The sequence below is a fragment of the Eleutherodactylus coqui genome, chromosome 6 (genome assembly GCF_035609145.1).
Source record: "Eleutherodactylus coqui strain aEleCoq1 chromosome 6, aEleCoq1.hap1, whole genome shotgun sequence".
Classification (NCBI taxonomy): domain Eukaryota; kingdom Metazoa; phylum Chordata; class Amphibia; order Anura; family Eleutherodactylidae; genus Eleutherodactylus; species Eleutherodactylus coqui.
Genome location: NC_089842.1, coordinates 10,004,490 through 10,028,898, shown reverse-complemented (window position 1 = coordinate 10,028,898; position 24,409 = coordinate 10,004,490). Strand labels below are relative to the sequence as shown.

At 44.9% G+C, this 24,409-nt stretch overlaps 1 protein-coding gene across 2 annotated transcripts in view; it reads left to right on the top strand.

Annotated features, from left to right (window-relative positions):
- The first annotated feature begins 418 nt into the window (after positions 1 to 418).
- Positions 419 to 24,409, top strand: part of LOC136631809 (uncharacterized) — a 42,363-nt gene continuing 18,372 nt past the window's right edge. The window contains exons 1-6 of one of the 2 annotated variants that reach the window (XM_066606193.1): positions 419 to 680; positions 5,970 to 6,268; positions 7,040 to 7,151; positions 13,004 to 13,140; positions 18,239 to 18,437; positions 22,654 to 22,803. In XM_066606193.1, the coding sequence (XP_066462290.1) occupies positions 7,061 to 7,151; positions 13,004 to 13,140; positions 18,239 to 18,437; positions 22,654 to 22,803 (577 nt within the window). In that variant the 5' untranslated portion in view covers positions 419 to 680; positions 5,970 to 6,268; positions 7,040 to 7,060. The remainder of the gene's footprint in view (positions 681 to 5,969; positions 6,269 to 7,039; positions 7,152 to 13,003; positions 13,141 to 18,238; positions 18,438 to 22,653; positions 22,804 to 24,409) is intronic. The other variant, XM_066606192.1, reaches the window with a different exon arrangement.

The following is a 24,409-nucleotide window of genomic DNA, read 5'->3' as shown; positions in this document are numbered from 1 at the left end:
CCCCCACAAATGACCCCGTATTAAAAACTACACACCTTAATCTATTCACTGAGGGGGGTCAGGAGTATTTTGACCCCACAGTTTCTTTTCAAGGCAATGATACGGTCACTAAGGGGTAGAGACTCAGTTAACCACATATATAGTCTATACTATGAACAACAATGAGCTTGGATTTGATCCGACCAGAGTAAATAGTTCTTCGGGTCTGCCCTACATGCACATGTCTTCGCTCTGCAGAATAACCTGTTGTTTGGGGTCATCCTGAGGCTCATGTTGTATCAGGAGCCGACTGGGCGAGTCCAACCTTGCATGCAGGTCTGAGTTACGTAATAATGCATATAACAGCAGTTTCCACGCTGACTTGGGATCCCCTGAGGCTGCTGAGATCTGAGCCTGGCAATTACTTTTTACCTGTAGGAGTTGCATAGGTGGGGATATGACACACAAGCACTCGGCATATGAGGGAAGAGTAATTAATACAATATTTAGGCTATTGCATACAATGATATAATCGCTGCACCTGGAACCTCCCAGTAATCACAGCCACTAACAGAGGAGGCGTCTCTTCTGCACACTTACATAAAACATGTTCAGGGAGAAGAGCTCTGCAGAACATTCCCAGCAGGCGTTGTATCAAGACTATCAACTTCGGCCTCTCCAGTCAATCTGAGCCCTTTAAGGTAGGAAAGGTTTTACATATACATATTATGTATACATATATATGAATGTATTTGTATGGTGTGTAGTGGCCCGAAGTCTATATATCTGGCCCCTCCATAATAGTAACACATGTCATGTCTTCAGTGTGAATGCACTGTGCAAATTGTCCTGTCTCTAGTTATGTGTATTGCACAGCTGCAGCATGTAAGAGGTTAACGTCTATGAATGTCTGCGATATGTCTGGAAAATGTAACAAATTGTCTTGTCACGTGATGTTGCATTATATATGTGTTCGGAAGAGGTGTGCAAGAGGGTTCTTCAGGCTGTTCCTCCGGGTTCCTTGAGAGAGAGTGCCAGCCACATGAGGGTACCTTCAACCCTCATGTGGCTGGCACTCTGTGGTGAAGAATTGAGGCTGAGGAGAGGTATCCTGGTGTTCCCATCCCAGCACCCCTACCTAGAGGGTGAATGGAAGAAAGGAGCCCGCTGTGTAGTGTTCTGTCTATAAGTGAGTGTCAGCGCAGTGTTCTTCCCACCTCCGGTATGTGTCTGTCGAGGAGTGGAGCCCTACAGATAACTAAGCCTGTAGGCCTGGTGTCATCATGTGTCCCGGAGTGTGCATGTCCAGGAGCTAAAACAAATATAAGTAGTATCAGAACGCGCCTCATGCAGTTATATAGTGGTCATGATTGTGGAAGGTAAAGTTAGACTCACCTGGTGCTCGAAGGGTTAACCCTGTGCATGGGAAAACCCTGCGGCACCTGTTATCCACGTCGGCTTGTAGAGGTTTCTTTAAGTCCAGTATCTCCTTGATTGAGGAGAGGCGTCCAAGGTATGCAAGCTTAGCTAATCAGTCTGAAGCTCGTTCCAAAGATATGCGTAGTAAATTGCAAATAAATTGCATAAAAATTACCCGCGCCGCTATGGACTAAAAATCTCTATTTAAAAAACATTTATTAAGCTACGCGTTTCAGCCCTTGCGGTTGCCTTTATCAAACCTTACACATAAACGACAATCACATAGTTTATATACAGTTATAAGGGTTACTCACAACGAGATTCATCCTGGCGTCCCCGCGGGGTAACCCATGACGTAATGAATGGGGAGGGCTTCCCTACCCTCTAACCTTAGCTATCACCTGACCTGTTTTGGAACGCACATGTGCGTCTCAATTCTTCTATAAGCTTTATTGGCAGTCCTTGTATAAGGACAATCTTCCTATACATACAGGTCGTTATCTAGATAGAGATGTTATTTATCAGTACTATGCATTTAGACACAAACCACTTCTGGGAATCTATCTGTAGATAATAAATACATCAATCACGATAATCTAAATCTTAATTAATAAATATATATTATGTATCATATACACTTACTTATCTGTAGATTTCTATTGTAACTTTAAAAATTGATATAATTAAAATCCTCTAATGATATAAATGTAATTTGTTTAGATTTTTTCATTAAAACCATTAGGCACCAAAGTCTTCAAATGAAAAATCCAGTACATCTCCTTTTTTTGGAGGGCTGCTGTAGATTAACACTTTATTTGTTCCAATGGAGTCAGTTTGAGACGTCTATAATCTTTGTTATGTGCTTCTGCAAAGTATCTACATAATAACATAGTATGTAAGGCTGAATAAAGACAGTGTCCATCTAGTCCAGCCTGTTTTATCCTTCTGTGTTGTAGATCCAGAGGAAGGCAAAAAAAAACCAAGAGCAGGAGGCAATTAGCCCATTCGGGGGAAGAATTCCTTCCAGACTCCCTAATGGCAATCAGACTGTTCCCTAGAGCAAACCCTAATAGTTCCTACCTGTTTGTATACCCGGATTAACAATTAACTAAGATTTATATTATAACTAGAGATGAGCGAACGTGTTCTTAACGAACACTTACGCTCCCGGACACCGGCTTTGCCGAGGACTTCAGTGTCCGCGCGTAAAGCTTCGGGGGCGCCGGGGGGCGGGGAGAGGCGCGGCGGCGCGGGCGGCAGCAGCGGGGAACAGGGGGGAGCCCTCTCTCTCTCCCTCTCCCCCCCCCACTCCCCGCCGCACCCCCCCGCGCTGCCACGGCGACCTCCGAACTTTTTTCGCCCGAGCACGGAATTGCTCGCAAAGTTCGGTGTTCGGGCGAAAAGGGGCGGAGCCGATCACGTTCGCTCATCTCTAATTATAACCTATAATATCCTTCCTCTCCAGAAAGACATCAAGTCCCCTTTTAAACTCCTCTATGGATTCTACCATCACCACATCCTCAGGCAGAGAGTTCCACATTCTCACTGCTCTTACAGTAAAGAACCCCCTTCTGTGTTGGTGATGAAACCTGCTTTCCTCTAGACATACAGGATGCCCTCTTGTTACCATCGCAGTCCTGGGTATAAACAGATCATGGGAGAGATCCTTGTATTGTCCCCTCATGTATTTATACAGAGTTATTTGCTCATCCCTTAGCCGTCTTCTTTCTAGGGTGAATAATCCCAGTTTTGGTGCCTCTCTGGGTATTCCAGTCCCGTCATTCCATGTATTAGTTTAGTTGCCCTTTTTTGAACCCTCTCCAATACCGTAACATCTTTCCTGAGCACCGGTGTCTAGAACTGTACGCAGTATTCCATGTGAGGCCTGACAAGTGCCTTATATAGTGGGAGGATAATGTTCTCGGCCCTCGCCCCTATACCTCTTTAATGCACCCCAAGACTCTATTAGCTTTTGCAGCAGCTGACTGGCATTGGTTACTCCAGTTTAGTCTATAATCCACTAGTACCCCCAGGTCCTTTTCCATCTCACTTTTCCCTAGCAGTACCCCATTTAGTGTATATTGGTGACATCCGTTACTCCTGCCCATGTGCAGAACCTTACATTATTCAACATTATAGATATGCTATGTTTTTTATATCCCTTTTTAATATTACACCTATGTTGATTGATTCTTAAACTTAATTTATTAGATGTTCTACCTACATACCGAATGCCACACGGGCATCCAAGCATATATATCACATTAGTACTACTACATATTATTGTTTGTTTACTTGGGATACTTTCATTCTCCAATTCTATTGTATTCCTTTTATGTATTATATGCGTGTCCAGGAGCTGCATCATACAGATAACTAGGACTGTAGGCCGGGTGTCATCCTGTGTTCTCCTCCCTGACTTTGCTCAGCTGTTATTCCTGCACTGGTGTATGAAAGTTATCTTTAATCTTTGGATGTATAGGGTGTGCAATGGGCCCTTCGGTCACTTATCATTGTTGTCATGGGTAAAAGGGTTGAACATTGGCTTTCAGGCCAAGGGTGGGGACATTTCTCAAACAGCCCGTTTGTGAATGGTTTGTGTACTGTTGTGGTGAAAGTGTGGCATTCTCTGGGCCACTCATACATGTGGAAGGTACTCTGAACCGATCTGGTTATGGATTCATCCTTGCAGATCTTGTACACCCATACATGCTGTTTGTCTTCACTGTGGAAGATGGGATCTTCCAGTGTAGTGGCCCAGAGTTAGTGGGGCCCCTCTATAATGTTATGTTTCTGTCTCGTTCTATTGTCTTGTCAGTATCTTGTCTGTAGTATGCATCAGATTTATGTGTATTGCACTTTTGCAGTACTAAATGGGTTAATGTCAGGGTTATGTCTGGAAAATGTATCATTGTGTAAGTCATGTGACATGTTTTGTATATATGTATGTGTTTGAGAGTCTTCTTGCAAGAGTCAGTCTAGAGTAGTAGTCGGAGACAGTCTAGTCGGCAAGTAAGTGAGCCACATAGGCACTGATCAGTCTGTGTGAGCAGAGAATAGAGGAAGCCGAGTGATTCCCTTCTACTTGGCCTGGGCCCAGTCTACCCAGGGTATGCCAGTGCTACCACTAAGTGCTGAGAGGGAAGGACCGCTGTTTGGTAAGAGTAAAGCACAACTGACGAGAGTGTGAACCAGTAGAGCGTAAGAGAGAGAGAGAGAGAGAGAGAGACGCCGGGAGTGGGATCGCACAGATAACCTATACTGTGGATCATTTGAGATCCCCCGAGAATCCTCCCTGTCACACCACTCTGAGTTGTTGTATCTGTGCCAGAACTGTTGATGTGTTTTGGACTTTAACAAGTTGCAGTAAACTGACATTACCGACCGTTACCAGTTTTGTCCAGAAAGTTCCCTTTACGTGGACTAATTTATGCATTGTCAAGTTTCACAGCAGTCAATGGAACGGTGGTATCATGTGTGACAAATGGACTACAGGTAACCTCCGGTTACTTTCCCTGTGATCTCCCTCATCAGTAACTTGGTCGGGTCCCAAGCTACTCCCGGGGGTTGAGATGGTAGAGCCTCGTGGTAAGGCCTTTCTCTACCCTGCCATCTCCTCAGCTCTAGGCCCCCTCCTCGGACGCTGCACCAGCATGACAATGTGACATGTCACACAGCTAAAAATGTCCGACAGTGGTTGGAAGAACTCGACCAAGACTTTTAAGTACTTCGCTGGCCCCCTAACTCCCCAGACATGAACCCAATTAAGCATCTGGGGGACCACCTTGATTGCTAAATGGATCCTCTCTCACACACCATCCAGCAACTATGACAACCTACCAGCACCTTAATAAGTGTCTTTCAGCCCATCTAGCTGCTGTATCCACACAGGATATTAACTGATGATCATAATAATGTGACTTGACTCTCTGACTCTGTCGTCTGTCTGTCAATGAAAAGGAAGATAATGAGTATATTCCAAGATGTTACATTCTGGTATAATTCTGTTACTTCCAGCTGCTGTTTGGCTCAGACGCAAGGTCTGGAGCTCCCCAGCTCTGGAGACGGAGGAAAAACCCCAGCACCTTCAGTAACAATACAGCAGGGACACCCGGGGAACCTCCTACGCCAGCGCTGAGCTCCTTAGCATTACTGTCCACCACACACCGCAGTCCCCACCACCCATTACTGACCGGTGGAGACGCTCTGAGCAACCCTGCAAGTGGGGATCTCCTCTCTTAACCCCCCTGTTCCTGCGCACCACTGACGGTGATAATCGGCCTGCTCAGCAGCTGCTAGGACCCTGCCTGCACTCTCCTTTGTGGCACGGTGGAGTGCTGATAAGAGGAATCCCTCTCTACTCTGCTGAGCAGAGATCTATCTCTGCACCCAACAGAGCACAGAGAGAGAGCTTGACTCCCATTGGTGAGGGAGCCCCGTTGTGCCCTCAGCGCCATCATCTTGCCTCCCTGGCTGCACCTGCAGCCCAATGCACATTACACAATGCCTGCAACAGTAGTTTCATTGAAACACCCTACCATCTATCCTGCTCCTAAGTTCTGCTCCTCAAGCTATCCCCAGCACCCAGCCTCCATGCCCTACGGCACCGGAACCAATCGGTTCCTGCTCCCACCTAGCTGCTCCCCACTGCTCTGCCCTGCCACCAGGAGAAGAGGAGACACCGGCACTGCTGATTCACGAAGATGAAATTCCACCAAGATTGGATGCCGTGTATGCCGCGAGGGTCTGCTCAACCACGAGGAAAAGAGAAGACAGACACCGGCACCACTGCTCCGCTAGTCCCTAAAAGGGAACTGCAGCCTCCCATGGACTTCACCGCAACAAACTTCTACCAAGGTCGGACACCAGGGTAAGACCTGCCAAAGGATGCCTCCATGCTCCATTCCATTCCATACACCTCCTTAACCGAACTGATTGCTTTATCCTACCCATCACCCACGCTTAACTAATCTGCATTGACTGCTTCTTCTCTCCACTGCATGTGCTTCATAATCTGCTAGGACCTCATCTACACTGCTGCTTTTGTTCATGCATTCGTATTTGCTCCGTATTCCGTATTAACCAATCCCCTCCTCTTTCACCTACCTTTCAGCACCCACAAAAATCTGCTCCACTCACACCCTGCCTCTCCTACCCAATAGCTTAAAGAAGCACACCAAATCTCCTGATCTAACTCCCCACATCATGCCGCTGCCCCTCCCTATGGCTCCTCACAATTTCCACTTTGCATCTCTTGCCCCCGTACCTCCTGTATCCACCCCACCCGTTTGTTTCCAAATAATTGAACACCACATGTAATTTTCGTATTGTCTGTGCTCCCCCGTGCTTTAAAGGGCTGCAGAATAATTTGGCGCTGTACAGATAAGGATCACGCCGGCCAACATTTATATGAACACTTGTTTTAGTATAATTTGAGTTTGCCGATTTCAAATCTGGAGTTAGGTTTTTTTTCCTGTAAGCTCTAGTTTTTTTGCAATTTAGCAGGGGCAAAAGCCCCCTGGGAGTGAAAGGGTTAAGTGTGTCTGATTTCCCCGCTCTCCATAAGGCTGAACAACTGTGGATCTCAAAGACATTATCTTAGAAAGAAATTTCTAATAATTTTTTAAAAATCTGATTGCAGGTTCTTCCACGGGACGAAAATATGATGAACCAACTTGCTGGGATTAAGAATTTTCAGAAAGATCCTTTTAATTTTTTCCCAAATCGAATCAAATCTGATGTAGATTTTAAAGGTAAATTTTAGTTATTTGGTGCTTTTTACCCCTTAATAGAGATGAGCGAGTAGTGCCTTATTCAAGTACCTGCCCACCCGTCTCTAAGGATTCGGGTGCCGGCGGGGGGCAGGGAGCGACGAGGGAGAGCGGGAAGGAATGGGGGGAGGAAGGGGAGATCTCTCTCTCACTCGCTCGCTCGCTCCCCCCTGCTCACTCCCACAACTCACCGCTCTCCCCGCCCGCCCCGAATCTTTAGAGACGAGCGGGCAGGTACTCGCATAAGGCACTACTCGCTCGAATAGTTTGCCTTAGCGAGTACGCTCTCTCATCTCTACCTCTTAAGGATTACCCTTTTTTTTTTAATTTTACTTTTTTCCTCCCCACTTTCAAAAATCACAGCTCCTTTATTTATCCGTCTCAGAGTTGTGTTTTGCGGGACGAGTTGTATTTTTTAATGGTTCTGTTTAATGTACCACATACTGTACCGAAAAACGTTAGTTTAGTTGGAGTGAAATGGAAAAAAAATGCAATGCAGCCATATTGACATGGTAACGTTAGGCCTCAGTCAGACGGGCGTTTTTAAGTGCGCACGTTTTGTGCGTTTGCGATCCGCATCTATATAGAACCAATGCTTTTCAGTGGCAGCGGTCACATGTGCGAATTTTACATGCGCATAAAATTCGTACCTACAAAAGATAGAACATATGGGCGGCAACGGACCCGGTCACACGTTTTTTTTAACGCGCACAGTACGATCTTTTTTACTCCCGAATAAACGCCCGTCTGACTGAGCCCTCGTTCTGTGGATCCGCACGATCACAGGGATACATGTATGTAGTTTTTATTTGCTGTTCAACTTTAATCCAGACCATCTTTGTAAAGATCTGATTGGTCGTTTCTATTGGTATTCTGGAATACATACAACTTTTTGATTGCGTTTTATTATATTTTTTCTTGGAAAGAACGTGACGAAAAAAGCGCAATTCTGGCGTTGTGTATTTTTTTCCTAAAAGTGTTCAGAGTACAGGACCAATAGTTTTACAGACACAGCGATGCCACATCTGTTTTTGTGTAAAGGTTGTGAGGTGTTCTCTTGTGGGTGAGGTTGAACATCGCCCATTGTGCTTATGGCGAGGCAACGTGAATTATGAGAATCTGAAGGAGGTATGATAGTGGGTGCCCAACAGATGGGACATTCCATTTCCAAAGTTGTGCGGGCATTTATCATCCCTCAATCCACAGTGTCACGTGTACCTGGAATACATCATAGGAGGCATTACCACCAACAGTGGACAGTGGCGTCTGCCTAGAATAGTCTGTGAGGACAAACAAGCAACTCTGGCAGAAATCACATCCACGTTGAATGCAGGAGACCCCACAGGTCAGTGCAGCTTTTATTAGCATCCATGGGGTATGGGGGCAGAAGACCCACCAGAGTGCCAATGTTGTTACGATGACACTGGACAACGCACCTCACCTGGGCTCATGGGGTTGCTAACTGGACTTTAGAGGACTGGCAACTTATGGCGTGGCCTGATGAGTCATGGTACCAATTGTTTCAGGCTGATGTGACGTAGACCCCATAAAGCCATGGCCCCTAATTGTCAGGCACTGTGTAGGCTAGTCATGGTTCCATACTGGTGTGGGATGTGTTCTGGTGATATGCTTTCGGTCCACTGGTCCTCCTAAACACTTCATTGACCAGTGCCTGTTACGTTTCAATACTTCGTGAACCTTTGCAGCCCTTCATGGACTTCATGTCCCCCCACACTGATGGGATATTCTAAAATGATAATGCACTTTCTATTGGGACCAACTTGTCTAGAATTGGTTGGAGGAGGATTCTGGAGAGATCCTACCATTGGTGTGGCCTGCATATTTACCCGATATGAGCCCAATTTAGTATTTATGGGATGTGGTGGAGAGATCCACTCATACCCAACATGTTGCACCTACAAATACCCCAGAGCTGTGGATGGCTATCCAGACGGCTCAACATCGCTCCAGATGTCTTCTGTCCACTTGTGGAATTAATGCCTCATCGAGTTGCTGCACTTCACGGGACTGGATGGGGTCCTACTCAATGTTTGTTCCCATACCATGACTTTTGGCACGTCAGTGTAATTGCATGATATCAAACATTCTCATATCACCATTATCCATAAAACCAAACCAAGGATACCAAATCTTAACGTCTATCTCTCCCATGCCTACTTAGTTTTTGAGTGGTCCAATAAGCCTAATTTAAGAGCTTTAACCCCTTGATGACATCCGCTTTACAAGTAGGACGGATGCATGTGAAGTTTGCATGGAGAGGGCTCAGAAGCATAGACTGCTGCATACACGGAGGGTGTTGGCTGTCTGTGAAAGCTGACACCCAGCTGCAACGTGCATGATGGGGGATAACTCCAAATGTAGTTGTTAACCTTAGATGCCACTGTCAATTCTGACAGCAGCCTTTAAATGGCCTGTCAGAGGGAGGGGGCTCCATCTTTCTCACAAAAGGCTTCCCACAATGAGATCACAGGAATTTCGTTTCAATGTCGTGGTAACCTGAGGCCTTGTGTAGGTCATCAGGGTTGCCATGTATTTCTGCATAGGATGTGCCTGTGAAATGACTTAATAGAATGCCTGCAGAAATTCCATATACTGCAATACTAGAGTATTGCAGTATATTGTATAAGCAATTGTATAAACAATCTCCTATGAGGACAAATAAAGTAAGGGCACATTCTCATGGGTGTAAGCGTGTCTTGGTCATGGTAATACTCTGCATATTTATGTGATGGAAAATCACTTATGTCCACGTATTTTTCCCACTTTTGCGGGTTTTTGTGCGCACAAATATAGTACGTATTTGTGAGCACAAAAAAATTAGGCAGAAGGGCTCCTGTATTTGCCATGCAAATACGCACCGGGCCATTCACTTCCATGGCCTATTGCGATGGATAATATGCACCATAATAGGACATGCCGCATATTTTTTCATGCGTCAGAACATAGCTTGAAAAAATAAACCAATTTTAATCAATGTGGTCTATTCACTGTGTATTACGCTCACAACGCCTTTAGTGTGAGTTCTTTTTTTACAATTAGAAATAATAAAGAATATTGAAAGTTCAAAAACATTTTACTATTTTTATATTAAAAAACAAAAAAAAGACATTTGGTATTCCCACATCCATAAAAGTCTGATCTTTTAGACAATTCTTCGATTTTTGGGCAAAATTCTGCTCCTCGACCAGAGGGTGGAAGGGATTTATTACCTGTAGATGATCTTCTCTGCCGTCCCGCTGTTCTGCCAGTTCCAGGTGCTGTTTTTCAGGCAACCAAGATGGCTGCCACCATTTTCTAACTACGCTATGCACTGTTTTGTGATTGCTTAGTGCTCACCATGAGAGCAGCGGTGGCCAATGACAGAGCCAATGCACAGAGCCGCAGTTCCTCCGCTGGGCAGCTGTTTCTGGCTGGATTCTCCTTTATCCGCTGAGATCTCCTTAACTCAGGATTAGAATCACAGAGGTGAGAGAAAAAAATGTACAAAGACATAACTCACAGAAAAAGAAGCCAAGAATACATAATCTGATACACTGCAGGGCGGCTCAATCGCCATAGACCCTGGTAGAATCCAGAGAACCAGATTGCAATGTGAGCAAGCTAAATTCAATGCCGACTAATATGCAGCCACCCAGCTCAACCCAGCCCAGATTGGTGGAGACAGTGGACAAAGTGCAAAAGAGCTCTGTGTTTCTATGCACTTCAGATGGTATGGATAGTACTAGTCTAGTGAGAAGTATGACTTACTTCATTAAGGAGCCCTATATGCATACAGAACTCCTCTAGATCCAGGATCGTCTTTAATGAGCCATAGGGAGTCCTGGGAGATTTCAACTTTTTATTGGTGAAGAGACAAACATGTGCAGACACAGGCAACAATAGAGGGATAACCAATGGGGTGCAATGCGTTTCGGAGCAAAAGCATGCTCCTTTTGCAAGCACAGATCTATGGGGTTGAAAAAAGGATAATATAGGGGAAGTCAAGGTAAGCGGGGGATGGGAAGAGGGGTGGAGGGGAAAGTAGGAGAAAAAAATATATATATCTATGTCAATTTCAGGTTATGAAAGATGCAGCGGACATTAATAATAAAGTATATTGCTAATGTCATATTTCAAGGAAATATACACTCAAATTGATATAGGTGAATATGAAGAATTCAATAAGTATGTAGATGAGCCTATGGGGGAGGCACAAATTAACATAAGCTTATAGAAAGCAAAAATTAAGTATTTATCAAGGTTTTCCCACCAGTGGGCTTTTCCCCAGACGCTCACTATGGACTAGGGATCTTACCCTTCTGAATATTTTACCAAGCCTTTCCGAACTGACGCTGTGGACTCCTGTCCTCTGTCGGTTGCTCCACACCAGGTAAGTCCCTCTGTTTCACTCATGCTTTCATTATCCCTTAGCCACCTCCCTAAAAGGAAACCAATGGTTTGGAGCGCTAGTCTGCTGATTTTCTCATTTGTTAGATTGGGGGAGGGGTGACTGCTAACAAAAATATTGTAAGGAAAGGAGACAGCCCTAGGGCATACCTGGCTAAACAAACAATCATCAAGAAAATTGCCGAAGGCAATATAATAGCCTAACGGGTATACCCTCCCAAACCCAAAATAATAAATTGTATACTTTTTTCACATATATGCGCTCAAAGAAGGACAAAGACACTTTCAAATAAAGGAGTAGGTGGTTGAACTAGATCTGGAGTACGTCCATAGAGGAATAAGTGTATGTTAGCTAGGCAAGCTGAAAGGGTATGATACAGAAATGTGAGTTAACAGAGGTGCTATGCAAGCAGCCTGATTATAGGTTTCCTAGGTAAGCTGAAAGGGCAGTCCTTTATAGCCACTATCATAGTCACATAGCCTGCAGTCCTCAGGGAAGCAACATAACTGCAGGTAGCCCATACTGGGACACACAGGGTGTTAGTTAATAGAGGTGCTATAAGAAGCAGCCAAAATATAACATTCAGTACATAGCTACGCTAATTATGTCTTAATCACAGTTATGACATTGCTGGAAATATCAGAGATCTCTGTATATTCATATAGCATATAAGGCTGCTGCACCGCTGTGTTATCCAGTAGACTGCTATGCTGATTGTGCATTGAACACAGTTGTGATAGAGATTAGCAATGTCAGACTTGTCTCATGTACACACACAGCATGCAGGGTTTGGGGAAATGGTGTGATGTTTGGCAGTCAGAGAAGTCTCTATGAACCCACAAAGGGACTGCCTAGATGCCTAGCTATCTATAAACATGTATTGTATAGTGGAGCCGTCCCTAAACCTAATCTAAAACACATATAACACATGCCCTCCCAACATGTTTCACCACAAGGCTTTAGCAGGGGAGCTCAGGTAGGCTATAGTCAGGTAGGTATTGACTAGAGTCTACCTGAGCTCCCTTAATAAAGCCTTGTGGCAAAACGTGTTCGGAGGGCATGTGTTGTATGTTTTTTAGCTTATATACAGCTGTGTGAATGAGGCCTTAGAAATTTTTACGTTTTTCAATACAAATGGTACATTAAATAGTATAATTGAAAAATACAACTCGTCCCGCGAAAAACAACCCTCAGACATCAACGTCAATAGGTAAATAAAAGAATTCTGACTTTTGATAGTGAGGAGGATAAACTAAAAATGTAAAAAAAAAGGTCACATCATTAAGTGATTAAAGTATGTACCCTAAAAGTGTCAAAAAATAGTAACTATTGCCCAAACACCAGAAAGTAAATGTTCACAGATCTGCTCGTCTCCCGTCATCTTATTAGGTAAGTCATAAAATGATCATCTCTCTCTCTGCTGTAGTGGAACAAGGAGGCTTCTTGATGAACATATATGACAACCTTAAAGGCCGTACGAATGGACTGCCAGTGGCCATCAGCTACATTGTCCGCAGGAGGAAATACATTCTGTGTGTAGAAGATAATTCAGTTACTCTTAAGGTAAGATCCAATCCCAAATATCTATCACTGACAAGCTGTCGGACAAACAATGTATCCCAGTGGAGCTCGCTCCTGTGCTGTTACATAGGAGTATTGCTGGATCGCTTAGAGTTCAGCCAGTATGGAGGTGAGGGTGGCCAGGGAGCTTTCTCTCCCACCCACCTCCATTCACTGTAAGCAGACAGTCCTTCAGAACTGAACTGCTGTTTACACTGAATGGCTAGTCGTTCAGGTTTCTGCATGCATTTACATGGGATGACTATCATTCAAAGCCCCGTGGGAGCGCCGGAATTTGAACAACTCTGAATGATAATTGTCCCATGTAAATGTGCAGTGACCCAGGAGGAATGTAGCAGCGTTGGGAAAATTAGATGGTAGTCACGGTGCCTCTACTGCTCCTCCTGGTACAGTGGAAAAATGCCGGTCTTGGGGTCAAACTACGACAGTAGTAAAAATAATAAAATAAAATAAACAATAGGCAGCTGTTATGGCCTGCTACCCGCGAAGTCAGGTAGGGAAAGATGGTAATTTCTCGTTACGCCAGTCTGTATATGGGTAATGACCCATTCCAGACAAAAACAATAAATATACAGTAAAAAGTGGAGAATTAAACAAAAATAGGGATAGTAGTTCTAAAGTGCTGAAGTGCTGTGTGGTACCTCAGTGCAGTATGTTGATGATGGGAAGAGACTTCAGGCGACAGACTTTCGGATGGTGAAAACACTTGAACACTTGAACTTGGCTTTTCAGTTACATAGATTAAATCACAATTACTTAAAGGGGTTGTCCCGAGGCAGCAAGTGGGTCTATACACTTCTGTATGGCCATAATAATGCACTTTGTAATGTACATTGTGCATTAATTATGAGCCATACAGAAGTTATAAAAAGTTTTATACTTACCTGCTCCGTTGCTAGCGTCCTCGTCTCCATGGAGCCGACTAATTTTTGGCCTCCGATGGCCAAATTAGCCGCGCTTGCGCAGTCCGGGTCTTCAGCAGTCTTCTATGGAGCCGCTCGTGCCAGAGAGCGGCTCCGTGTAGCTCCGCCCCGTCACGTGCCGATTCCAGCCAATCAGGAGGCTGGAATCGGCAGTGGACCGCACAGAAGAGCTGCGGTCCACGGAGGCAGAGGATCCCGGCGGCCATCTTCAGCGGTAAGTATTGAAGTCACCGGACCGCCGGGATTCAGGTAAGCGCTGTGCGGGTGGTTTTTTTAACCCCTGCATCGGGGTTGTCTCGCGCCGAACGGGGGGGGGGGTTAAAAAAAAAAAAACCCGTTTCGGCGCGGGACATCTCCTTTAAGGAAGATGACAAACTTGCACTTGCAGACATTGAATCGATTCTGTACTTGGCTCAGGGGATTAGTACAATTTGCTTTCGCTTTCAGTTTTCCTCCCTCGCTTTGACTAATATATTAACACCGTGACTCCTGAATTGATTTGTTACCTCTCGCTGTCTCTCCTCTGCTAGCTCTCTAGCACAAACTTGGTTTCTGGTACTCGCACTTTAGATGTGGCTTTCCACCGCACTGATTATTAGTAAAGATGGTTTCCTTGTTTCCCCCCAGTCTCCTTTAAACTCTTCTGAGGTGGCTGGACTAACTAACCCCTCCCACTCTACACCTTTTTTTTTCACTTTCCCTCTATACCTATCCTGAGCTAGGGAAAATGTTTCTACCCAATTTCAGGCTAGCTAGGAGTTATTGATAGGTGCTAGAGCATTCTGCACAGTTATGTCGTGTTAGGTGGTAGGAAAACCAAAAGTTAACCCATTATTAACCAATTAAAGGGAGACACACATAATTGCACACCTTTACATTGTCTCCAGGCTCTTTCATGTCTGTCACACATGCTCAGCCTGAACCTGCTCTAATCTGTTAAGAGAACAGGGTGTCAATGGCTGACCTGCCAATTTTGGTGTTCTTTAGTAAATGACTATTGAGTTACCCGGTGCTGGGCTGTGAGCAAAAGTCCTATTACAGGATGTTGGACCTTCATGCTGCCTTAATGGAGTCTTTGTATGACAGTTTAGTCAGTAGCCTGCTGGAGGACATTTTGTAGGGTTCTGGCAGCTCCTCCTGTTCCTACAGTCCGAATGCTGAAGGCCATTTGGCAGGGCTCTGGTAGCTCCTCCTGTTCCTCTGCTCCTTATGCTAGAGGGCACTTTGTAGGCCTCTGGCCGAGCTCATCCTGTTCCTCCGGTCTTGATGCTGGAGGGCATTTGGTAGGGCTCTGGTAGCTCCTCCTGTATCTCCGGTCCTGATGCTGGAGAGAATTTTGTAGAGCCCTGGCAGCACTCTTGTGGTTCCTTTGATCTAAATGCCAGATTTATGTCTTTCTGTCTTGATTTCTTCACGTAATCGGCCTTCCTGCTATTTGCTCTGGTGCTTGGAGACACAGTAAGCATTCATGCTCCAAAAATGTATGCATGTGCTCTCCTGGAGGAGGACTACCGACACCACCTGATTGGGCTGCAGGTAGCGCTTTACATACCAATAGTGACAAGGACAGAAGCTAAATGCAGCACTAAAAAAGAATCAGGAGGGAGGCAGGATCACAAAGGTGATTGGTGACTTGAGAATGGTGAATAGTGAAGAACATTATTGAATGCCAGCATGTGACACGTTTCCAAGCAAAGCAGCCCCTTTCTCAAACAACTGAAGTTTAATCACTGAAGAAATATCAAAATGTCAAATGGAGTGTGTAAGCAAGCGGGGGTACACTTGTTACTGGATCGCCAACCTTTAAGACTGGAGTGGCCATCAACCGTGCAGAAATAGATAATTGGATCAGAAGCGGCGCTCCAATGGTGTGCAGGAAAATTGAAAACAGAATTAATATGAAAAGAAACTCACCGCAACTGAACCGGTCCTATGGAAAAGAGACCGGTCAGTTCGTTGGTCCACTAAGGCTTTTCAAACCAATTTAGGGCGAAATACGTTGACGGTCCTAAAACATCCCCTGGGGGAGAGCAGCAGCGAGCGACTCCAAAACAGTCGTGTCAAGGAGGAAAGAAATATGTATTCAAGATAGGGAAAAATACTCACTTAATGCGCTCCGTCAAATCGTATCAGGGTATGAAAATCTTACTTGTTGAGGGGTGCCTGGACTCCTGGCACCCCAATATCCAAAGAAGCAGGGAAATTCCAACGAAGCAGGGATATTCCTCATAAAACTTGAAAAAGGCTTGACAGAAGCCGAAACGCGTTGCAACATTTACCTACTTGTCCTTACATGCAATAAATTGTTTTATGAGGAATATCCCTGCTTCGTTGGAATTTCCCTGCTTCTTTGGATATTGGGGTGCCAGGAGTCCAGGCACCCCTCAACAAGTAAGATTTTCATACCCTGATACGATTTGACGGAGCGCATTAAGTGAGTTTTTTTCCCTATCTTGAATACAACCGTGCAGAAATGCTCAGGAAACGTAGATTCTCTTTCATAATCTGGCGTCCGCCAACTTTTATTCCATATCCCACAGGTATCTCATACATGGCATACAGAGAGCATAAACACCCCATCTGGGTGTGAGGTGAGGGTTGTCATCCCTGTCAACCTCGGGCCTTTGCTGGTCCACCTTGGACCACCAGCCTGCAGCAACTCAACTCTGCTGTGCTGTCTCTTCCCCCTTTGCTTCTGGCAGGAACTGACTTATATGCAACCGATTCCTGCTACACCCATCAGGTGTTAACCCTCTCTTTTCCTTTCCAGGTATCAGACTGCCTATTTAGCACCCTCTATAGGCCATTCTAATACTGCATCACTACAAGTGGTATGAAATGGAAATCTAGGACATTGTGTTACTTGCTTAACTGCAAGCATGCTGCCCATTTCTGCAAACGATTCCTTCGGCAGTTATAGAAATCCTGGCTCCTGGTGCCCAGCCTGTTTCTTCTCAGCAGTTTATTTAAAGCATTATTCCGGGACTTTTAAAACTTTTTCTATTCATGAGCAAAAGATTGGTATTTCATTGAATTGAATTGAATCCAATTGTCACTCGTGACGCCACTGTTTCATCCTCTGCAGCGGATCTCCAGATGTAATAAAGTAGTCCACACACAGGGTAACTTTCTGAACAAAAACCCGGAATGGTGGATTCTATTCGCTTACTGAACTCAGATCCAAATAAACAGTCTTTATACAACAATAAATTGTAGTGGTGCAGCAGGGAGGACTCTCGGGGTATTCGGATAATAATCCACAGTCCATGTTATCTGTCAACTTCTTCTCCCGACAAGCACTCTGTCTCTCTACCGGCAAACACTCGCTGTGTAGCGGTTGGTCCTTCTCTCAGCGTTCAGCAGAAGCACCGAGGCATCCTGGGTTGAATGGGCCCAGGCTGAACACGGGGAAGTCGCTCAGCCTCCTCCATGCCTCATACACAGACCGACTTGCTGACTTACTCCTTATCTGGCTTACTCCAGACCCTTGCTGACTGAATCAATGAATGACTAACTAACCTGCATTCCACAAAAACAAATATAAAACAAGATCACATGACACACATAAAACGATACATTTTTCAGACAGTACAGCCCATACCAGACATTAACATTTTCAGTCCTGCAGACATCCAATACACATGAATCTAATGCACTCCACAAACAAGACACTGACAGTAGACAAACATAGAACATTATGGAGGGGCCCCACTAACTCTGGGCCACTACACTGGGCTGCACTGTGCTCAGGGCATTCTGCTTCTTGCACTGACTATACTGACAGCAGAATCAGGAATCAGCTGATTGGCGGTGATCCAAACAGTGGGTCGCCACCAATCATCTACTGTTGACTTGTCATCAATCAAAAAAAAGTTAACATAGTTCTGGAACACCCCTTTAATGCATGAAGTGTCCAGTTAAACTTTGCTACATTTGTACAAAAAACTTTAAGGCATACTGTACATTTATTTGCCGAAACCGCCATATCCCTTCAAGAGCCCAGAAGATATAAATAATTGACTAGAGGCCCTTTTACATGTAATGATCATCGTTCAAAAAATCATTTAAACAAGTGAAATGAACGCTAATTGTTTCGTTTAAACAATCATCTAACGAGGAACAATAACTTGTTCGCTCCTCATTTATTTCATTAACAGGAGGGTGAATTACCGGACGTCCCAGCGGAGAACAGCGAGTTCATCTTCTACCGAAGAGATTCCCCTTCTGAAGACAGAACCAGTTACACGCTGGAGTCATCAGTGAAGAGCGGGTCTTATCTTGCGTGCAGTGAAGACGGACAACATGTGATTCTGAAGCCGGACGCCAAGGATGATAGAGCGACACGGTTTTACTTTGGTACAAATTTGCTTTGTGTTTAGTTGATAGCAACACGGTGCAAACGAGGCTCAGCGCGTCCTTAACCCCTTCCAGACCGCAAAGATGGAAATTAACATGTCACCTTAGCTGTGCCGTGAGCGCTGCAAAAACAAGACCCCCCCATAAAAATAATGGTGAAAATGCATTAAATTCTCGCTCCACCTAATATGTCCAGTATCGCTGGTCACACATGTGAACAGGTAGTGGTGTCATGTACGGTGCGGCACAAAAAAACAAACTTTACTAAACAAGCTGGAATTATCCATCGCTCCATGGGAGGGTATAAATACGTTTTACGTTACATATAATTAACCGGAATATCGCGCTCATATGTCTACATATTACAGTCTCCATATTCCGCACACGCGGGATCAATCTACCATAGGTGCAGAATACATCTCCTCTACTTCCCTCTGCGTTTCTCGCCACCACGGCCATTAGACATTGGGGATTCGTCAAGAAAAGGCAATTCGTACTTCTAGTCATCATCATTGCACTCCGTATTACCAAAGGTCTGCAGCATGTCAATCCTGTGGCCTAATGCGCCATAGGTACCATAGCGTGTCAATGACTTCAGGAGCTCCGTGTCACTGCGGGCTCATATACACTGTAGGTGTGAATATCATCTCGAGTAACCTTAATCTCACCATGTTCTCTGTGGGAAGGGAGACTCCATCTTCTTCCACATGGTCTGTAGTATTTTGGCCCCTGGATCATCAGACCCTCTTGCTGACATCTTCTGGGTCTCTAGTAGCAGCTGCCGCCACGTCCTTCATGATCCTGCATGCAGCTGTCGCACTGCTGCTCCTCACACTGGTCTGGAGTCCCTCTCTGCCTCTGTTAAGCAGCTCCTACTGCCATACACCGCTCCAATCCATAGGCCAGGGTGGCTGCTGTGACATCACATGGGGTTTAGTCCTCAGGCACAGTCCCAGCACACAGAGATAAGTTACATCATACTACAGGAGCAATCAAAGCATGGGCACTAAAAAAATGAAAAAATTAGTTAAAACTAGAGATGAGCGAACCTACTCATTCCGAGTAATTACTCGCCCGAGCGCCGCGATTTTCGAGTACTTCCATACTCGGGTGAAAAGATTTGGGGGGCGCCGGGGGGTGGGGGGAGGCGTGGCGGAGCAGGGGGTAGCAGCGGGGAACAGGGGGGAGCCCTCTCTCCCTCTCCCCCTCACTCTCTGCTGCAACCCCCCACTCACCCACGGCGCCCCCCGAATCTTTTCGCCCGAGTACTGAAGTACTCGAAAATCGCGGCGCTCGGGCGAAAAAGGGGCGTGGCCGAGTAGGTTTGCTCATCTCTAGTTAAAACAAATGTATTTAAAACTAATTTTGAAATAAAAGAAAAATTAAAAAAACTAAAAGTAATAAAAGTTTTAAAAACTCTCCTTTTGCCACATTTACAACAAAAGAATCTAAATAATAAAACAAAAAATATATATGTGGTATCACTGCGTCTGTAAAATTCCGTTATTTATTCCGCACGGTGAATGGTCACCCTGTCTCCAAGAAAAAATGTAATAAAAAGTGATCAAAAGGCATATGTGCTCCAAAATGGTACCTTGTTTTCAGCGTAGCACTAAACGCTGTCAAACGCTACCATTGACCCTGATGGGGCTTATCAGTGTTTTTAACGCTACGTTTTTCAAGCAATGTCTGTTCTATTTTCATGCTTTTCGGCATTTTAAAACACGATATGTCGCCCATTGAAATTAATGGAGTGCATTTTCACTGCTGAAAACATGGTAGAATGTGGTTACCGCGTTTTTGACCGCGTTTTCAGCTGCTCTTTTTCAGTTCTGTGTATTATCGGCTTGCTTGGCTGCATTTAGAACTGTGCTGAAAACGCAGCTTAAAATGCAGTAAAAACGTGTGTCAATGCAGTAAATGCTGCCTTAAAAAAGGCAGCATTTTTAGAAGCCCATGTGAGGCCGCTCTCACACATGAGCCGGCAAAGCACTGTGATTTTAAACGCGGTGCTGGTTCACACGAGCATTGTTTTGCACGTGCGTGTGTGTGCACAAATCCGCGTGTCCACGCACATGCCAAAACACGCGTGAACGAAGCTGCATGCCTATAGCCGTCAATTGGGCCGCCGCTGCTGCCGCCGACGTCCCCATTGAAAGCAATAGGATGCCGACACCCCCCCAGTGATTTCGGAGAAGGACTTTAAATCATTGAATTCAATGAATGGCCAAGCAATACTGTGATTAGCTGAGCGCTGTGATCAATCACAGGCAGCCCTCAGCTGTCGGTTATTGACTGGCTGAGAGCTGCCTGTGATTGGCTGAGTGCTCAGCCAATCAGATACTGCCCTTTCATCAGTCAGGGATTTTAAAACCCTTCCTGCTGAAAGAACTTCATTACATTGCTGGAGACCAAGCAGCTGGACAAGCCTGAGCCCCAACAGCAGCGGAGAGGTGAGTATATATATCTTTTATTTTTTACACATGCTAGGGATGATTTTCAGGGAAGGGCTTATATTTAAAGCCCTTACCCGAAAATCACTGCAAGGGTTGCCGGCAGTCCATTGCTTTCAAAGGGGCCACCGGCAGCAGCCATGGCCCCATTGAAAGCAATGGCAGAACATTGCAATCCTCTGCAGCAGCTGACACTGCTGACGGGGATTCTTTACTCCCTGTGGGCAGTCCCCTTGCCACTGAACACTGTGACGGGGAATATTGATGCGCAGCATGGACCTATGGTGCACACATGCCCTGTCTTTTGCAGGTGCGCGCGTTTACACGCCTGTCAAACACTGACATGTGAATACATCATAGGAAACTAATGGTTCTAATAGACGTGTAGTTTTGTGTGCTCGTATATGCACGCATAAAGACGCTCATGTAAATGAGGCCTAAGGATGTTTAGAATGCTCTTGCCAAATTTCATGCTTGTACAACACCGGGAAGTTACATTACATAGGGATGCACTTACTTTTGCAATTAGCATTGAATAATCGAGTTGTGACCCCTTTACTTTTCCTATTTAGGACCTAAAGAAGACATGTGCCAGGAACTTATAGAATTAGATTAGGTACATTACATAGGGTTGTCAATACTTTTGCACTTAGCATTGAACAATTTACAACACCAGGAAGTTAGACCATTAGATTAGATACGTTACATAGAGGTGCCAATACTTTGGCAATTAGCATTGAATTTTCGAGTTGTGACCCCTTTACTTTTCCTACTTAGGACCTAAAGAATGGTCGTGCCGAATTTCATGTTTGCATTACACAGGAATTTTAGAGAACTAGATTAGGTACATTACATAGGGGTGTCCATACTTTTGCACTTAGCATTGAATAATCAAGTTGTGACCCCTTTACTTTTCCTATTTAGGACCTAAAGAATGGTCATGCGAAATTTCATGTTTGTACGACTCCGGGAAGTTAGAGAATTAGTGGCGAGTCAGTGAGTGAGTCAGTCAGTCATGAGGGCTTTCACCTTTATATAAATAGATGCTGTCTGGAAGCATTAGTCGGGGTTGTCTGATTGTAAGCTATTGATTTGCCCAAGCAGGGCAAAAGGCATCCATACATGGCAGCTTTGAAAATCTTCAGTAGGCTCTGAGCTGTCATACTACTTTATCAGCACCCAAGAATTGCATCCTCGGGAAGAGCAATTAGGCGCTGGAAGGGCCTGTCCCGTCTGACTATTTAGAAGTGTAGTATTTTTTGATCGTGGCAGTCAACTGCAATCGGAGCTAACTTACAGTTGCCGGTGGCAGCCAGCTGTCAAAAACATCTGATAGCTGCCAGGTATGGAGTTGACTTTTTAGCAGAGAGGTGTAATAGTCCTGGGACAACCCCTCTAATATGGATATTCCGAGGCAGACATTGTGGTATGGAGCAGTATCCAGCGTGCACAAATAAGGCCGATTCTTGCAATTATATTGGTGGATACTCTTTGGTGGATACTGTGTATGAGGACGATCTTGAGTTATCTTTATATCTGGCCACTTGCTAGCAAACACTGCGTAGCGGATTCTCTCTGGAGGAGACTATAAACTGGTGCACTTTCTGGCGCGTATCGGGAAACCGAGCTAGGCACTGTATACAGGAGCTGTCACTTTAAGGCGCTGCAAATGAGAGGTGTCCCTGGAAGACTCTGAATGATCGAAACCACATTTTTTGTAAAGTCATTTTAATTACTTTTTTTTGTTATTTTGGCAACTACAGAAATTATTCTAATTGGGTCGGAAATGCTCTTCAAACCGGATTCACTAAAAGAAGAAATCCCATATCATATCCTGAATTCCCATGATGACTTCCTCACTGCCCAACCAGAAGAGTCTATTGCCACTTTCGAGTCAGATGGAGATGCAAAAGGTAGGCTTCGGTTCTCCGTTGGTGTGAACAGCGATCTGATTGGGAAATCTTGAAAATATTTATTAGATCCAGTGCTTTCCAGTAAAGAAACATTTTTTGGGCTGAAACTGAAGGTTTCCTTCCCATCGCAGCCCTTTTTATTTTGTTTTCATTCCTACATATTTTTCCGGTGACATGGCTACAAGAGGGTGGTTTTTTGTGAGGGAGATTGCATTTTTTAATAGTACCATTTGAATCACCATAGAAAGTACTGGACAAATGGGATCAGAGGGAAAGAAACACAAAATTGTACTATTTGTGCGTGTGCATGGGGGTGGGGGGCTTTGGTGTTTTTATGGCCATAGCAAATTTGTAGAGATTGTTTCTGTTGTACTACTTAACCCCTTAGCGACGGCCCCATTGCGTTTTTATGTCCTGGCCTGCTGGGCTTTAATCCTCAGGGCTGTAAAAACACACTCCCCTGAGAATTAAAGCTACAGGCCCTGTGGATGTAACAACTCCCTGCTGTGAGCTGCTGGAGGTAGCCGACAACCTGGAGCTGTCATGGGGGGCTGCGGGGAGCCACACCTGGTCAGGCCATTGCAGTTATCCACTGGATAACGGCGATCACATAAAAGTGTAAAAAAAAGTGAAATAAGGTTAAAGTTTCAACTACCCTCATGGATCCGATCCATGAGGGGAGCTGAAAGTGCTCGCCTCCATCCTCCGTGATGTTCTGTGACGTTCTGGTCCTTCCAGGATCTGACGTTGCCTACTGTGCATTTGCGCCAGACGTAAACATCGGGCGTGTGCACAGAAGGGCTCACGGCCCAAGAAATGTAAAATCTCTCTGCTCCCGGCTACCATATGTAGCCAAGAGAGAGAGATATGACCAGGAGCCGCTGTACGCAGTTCCTGGTCACATGATCTCTATTATCCAATGAATAATGGAGATCATGTAAAGTGAAAAAAAAGTGTAAAAAAAAATGGCAGATGCATGCACAAAAGCCGCAGATTACCAGGGTAATATAAAACTACGATGTCATCATAAGGCAGTCATCCGGGACCTTTCAATCCCGATAAAGACATTTATATGCTGGTATCAGAGTTCACAGTGACATTTAAATTCTTGATCGCGCCTATCTGAGATTGTGGCTGTTGTGGGCAGGTATAAGCTGTCAAAGGCAGCCAACACCCACCGTGCATGGAGCGGGCTTGGCTTCTCACCCGACTCCTTACATTGACACCCAGTGTCAAGCCCATCCTGAGGTACGCTGTACATGTATGGTGCACCTTAAGATCAGGATTGAAACACCCCAATAAAAATCTAAACAATTAAAGACAAATTGTGAAGCCTAAATCTGACCCATGCAATACCCACAATTCTCCTGCTGCATGTTTGTCTTGGGTATTGATGGCACATTAAATATTTACATGTAGTAAAGCTACTATATGTCAACCATATAACAGAGGCTGGCCTGTCATCAGGCTCCAGTCTACGAGTCCCGCAGCAAGGAAGCGGCCCATCCGCGGTGATTTCTGTATCTCCTGCTGTGCGTTACATTCTATGTTCGATGCAGATTTCACTCTTTGCATTACAGAGAATGACGTCTTCAGCAAAAAAATC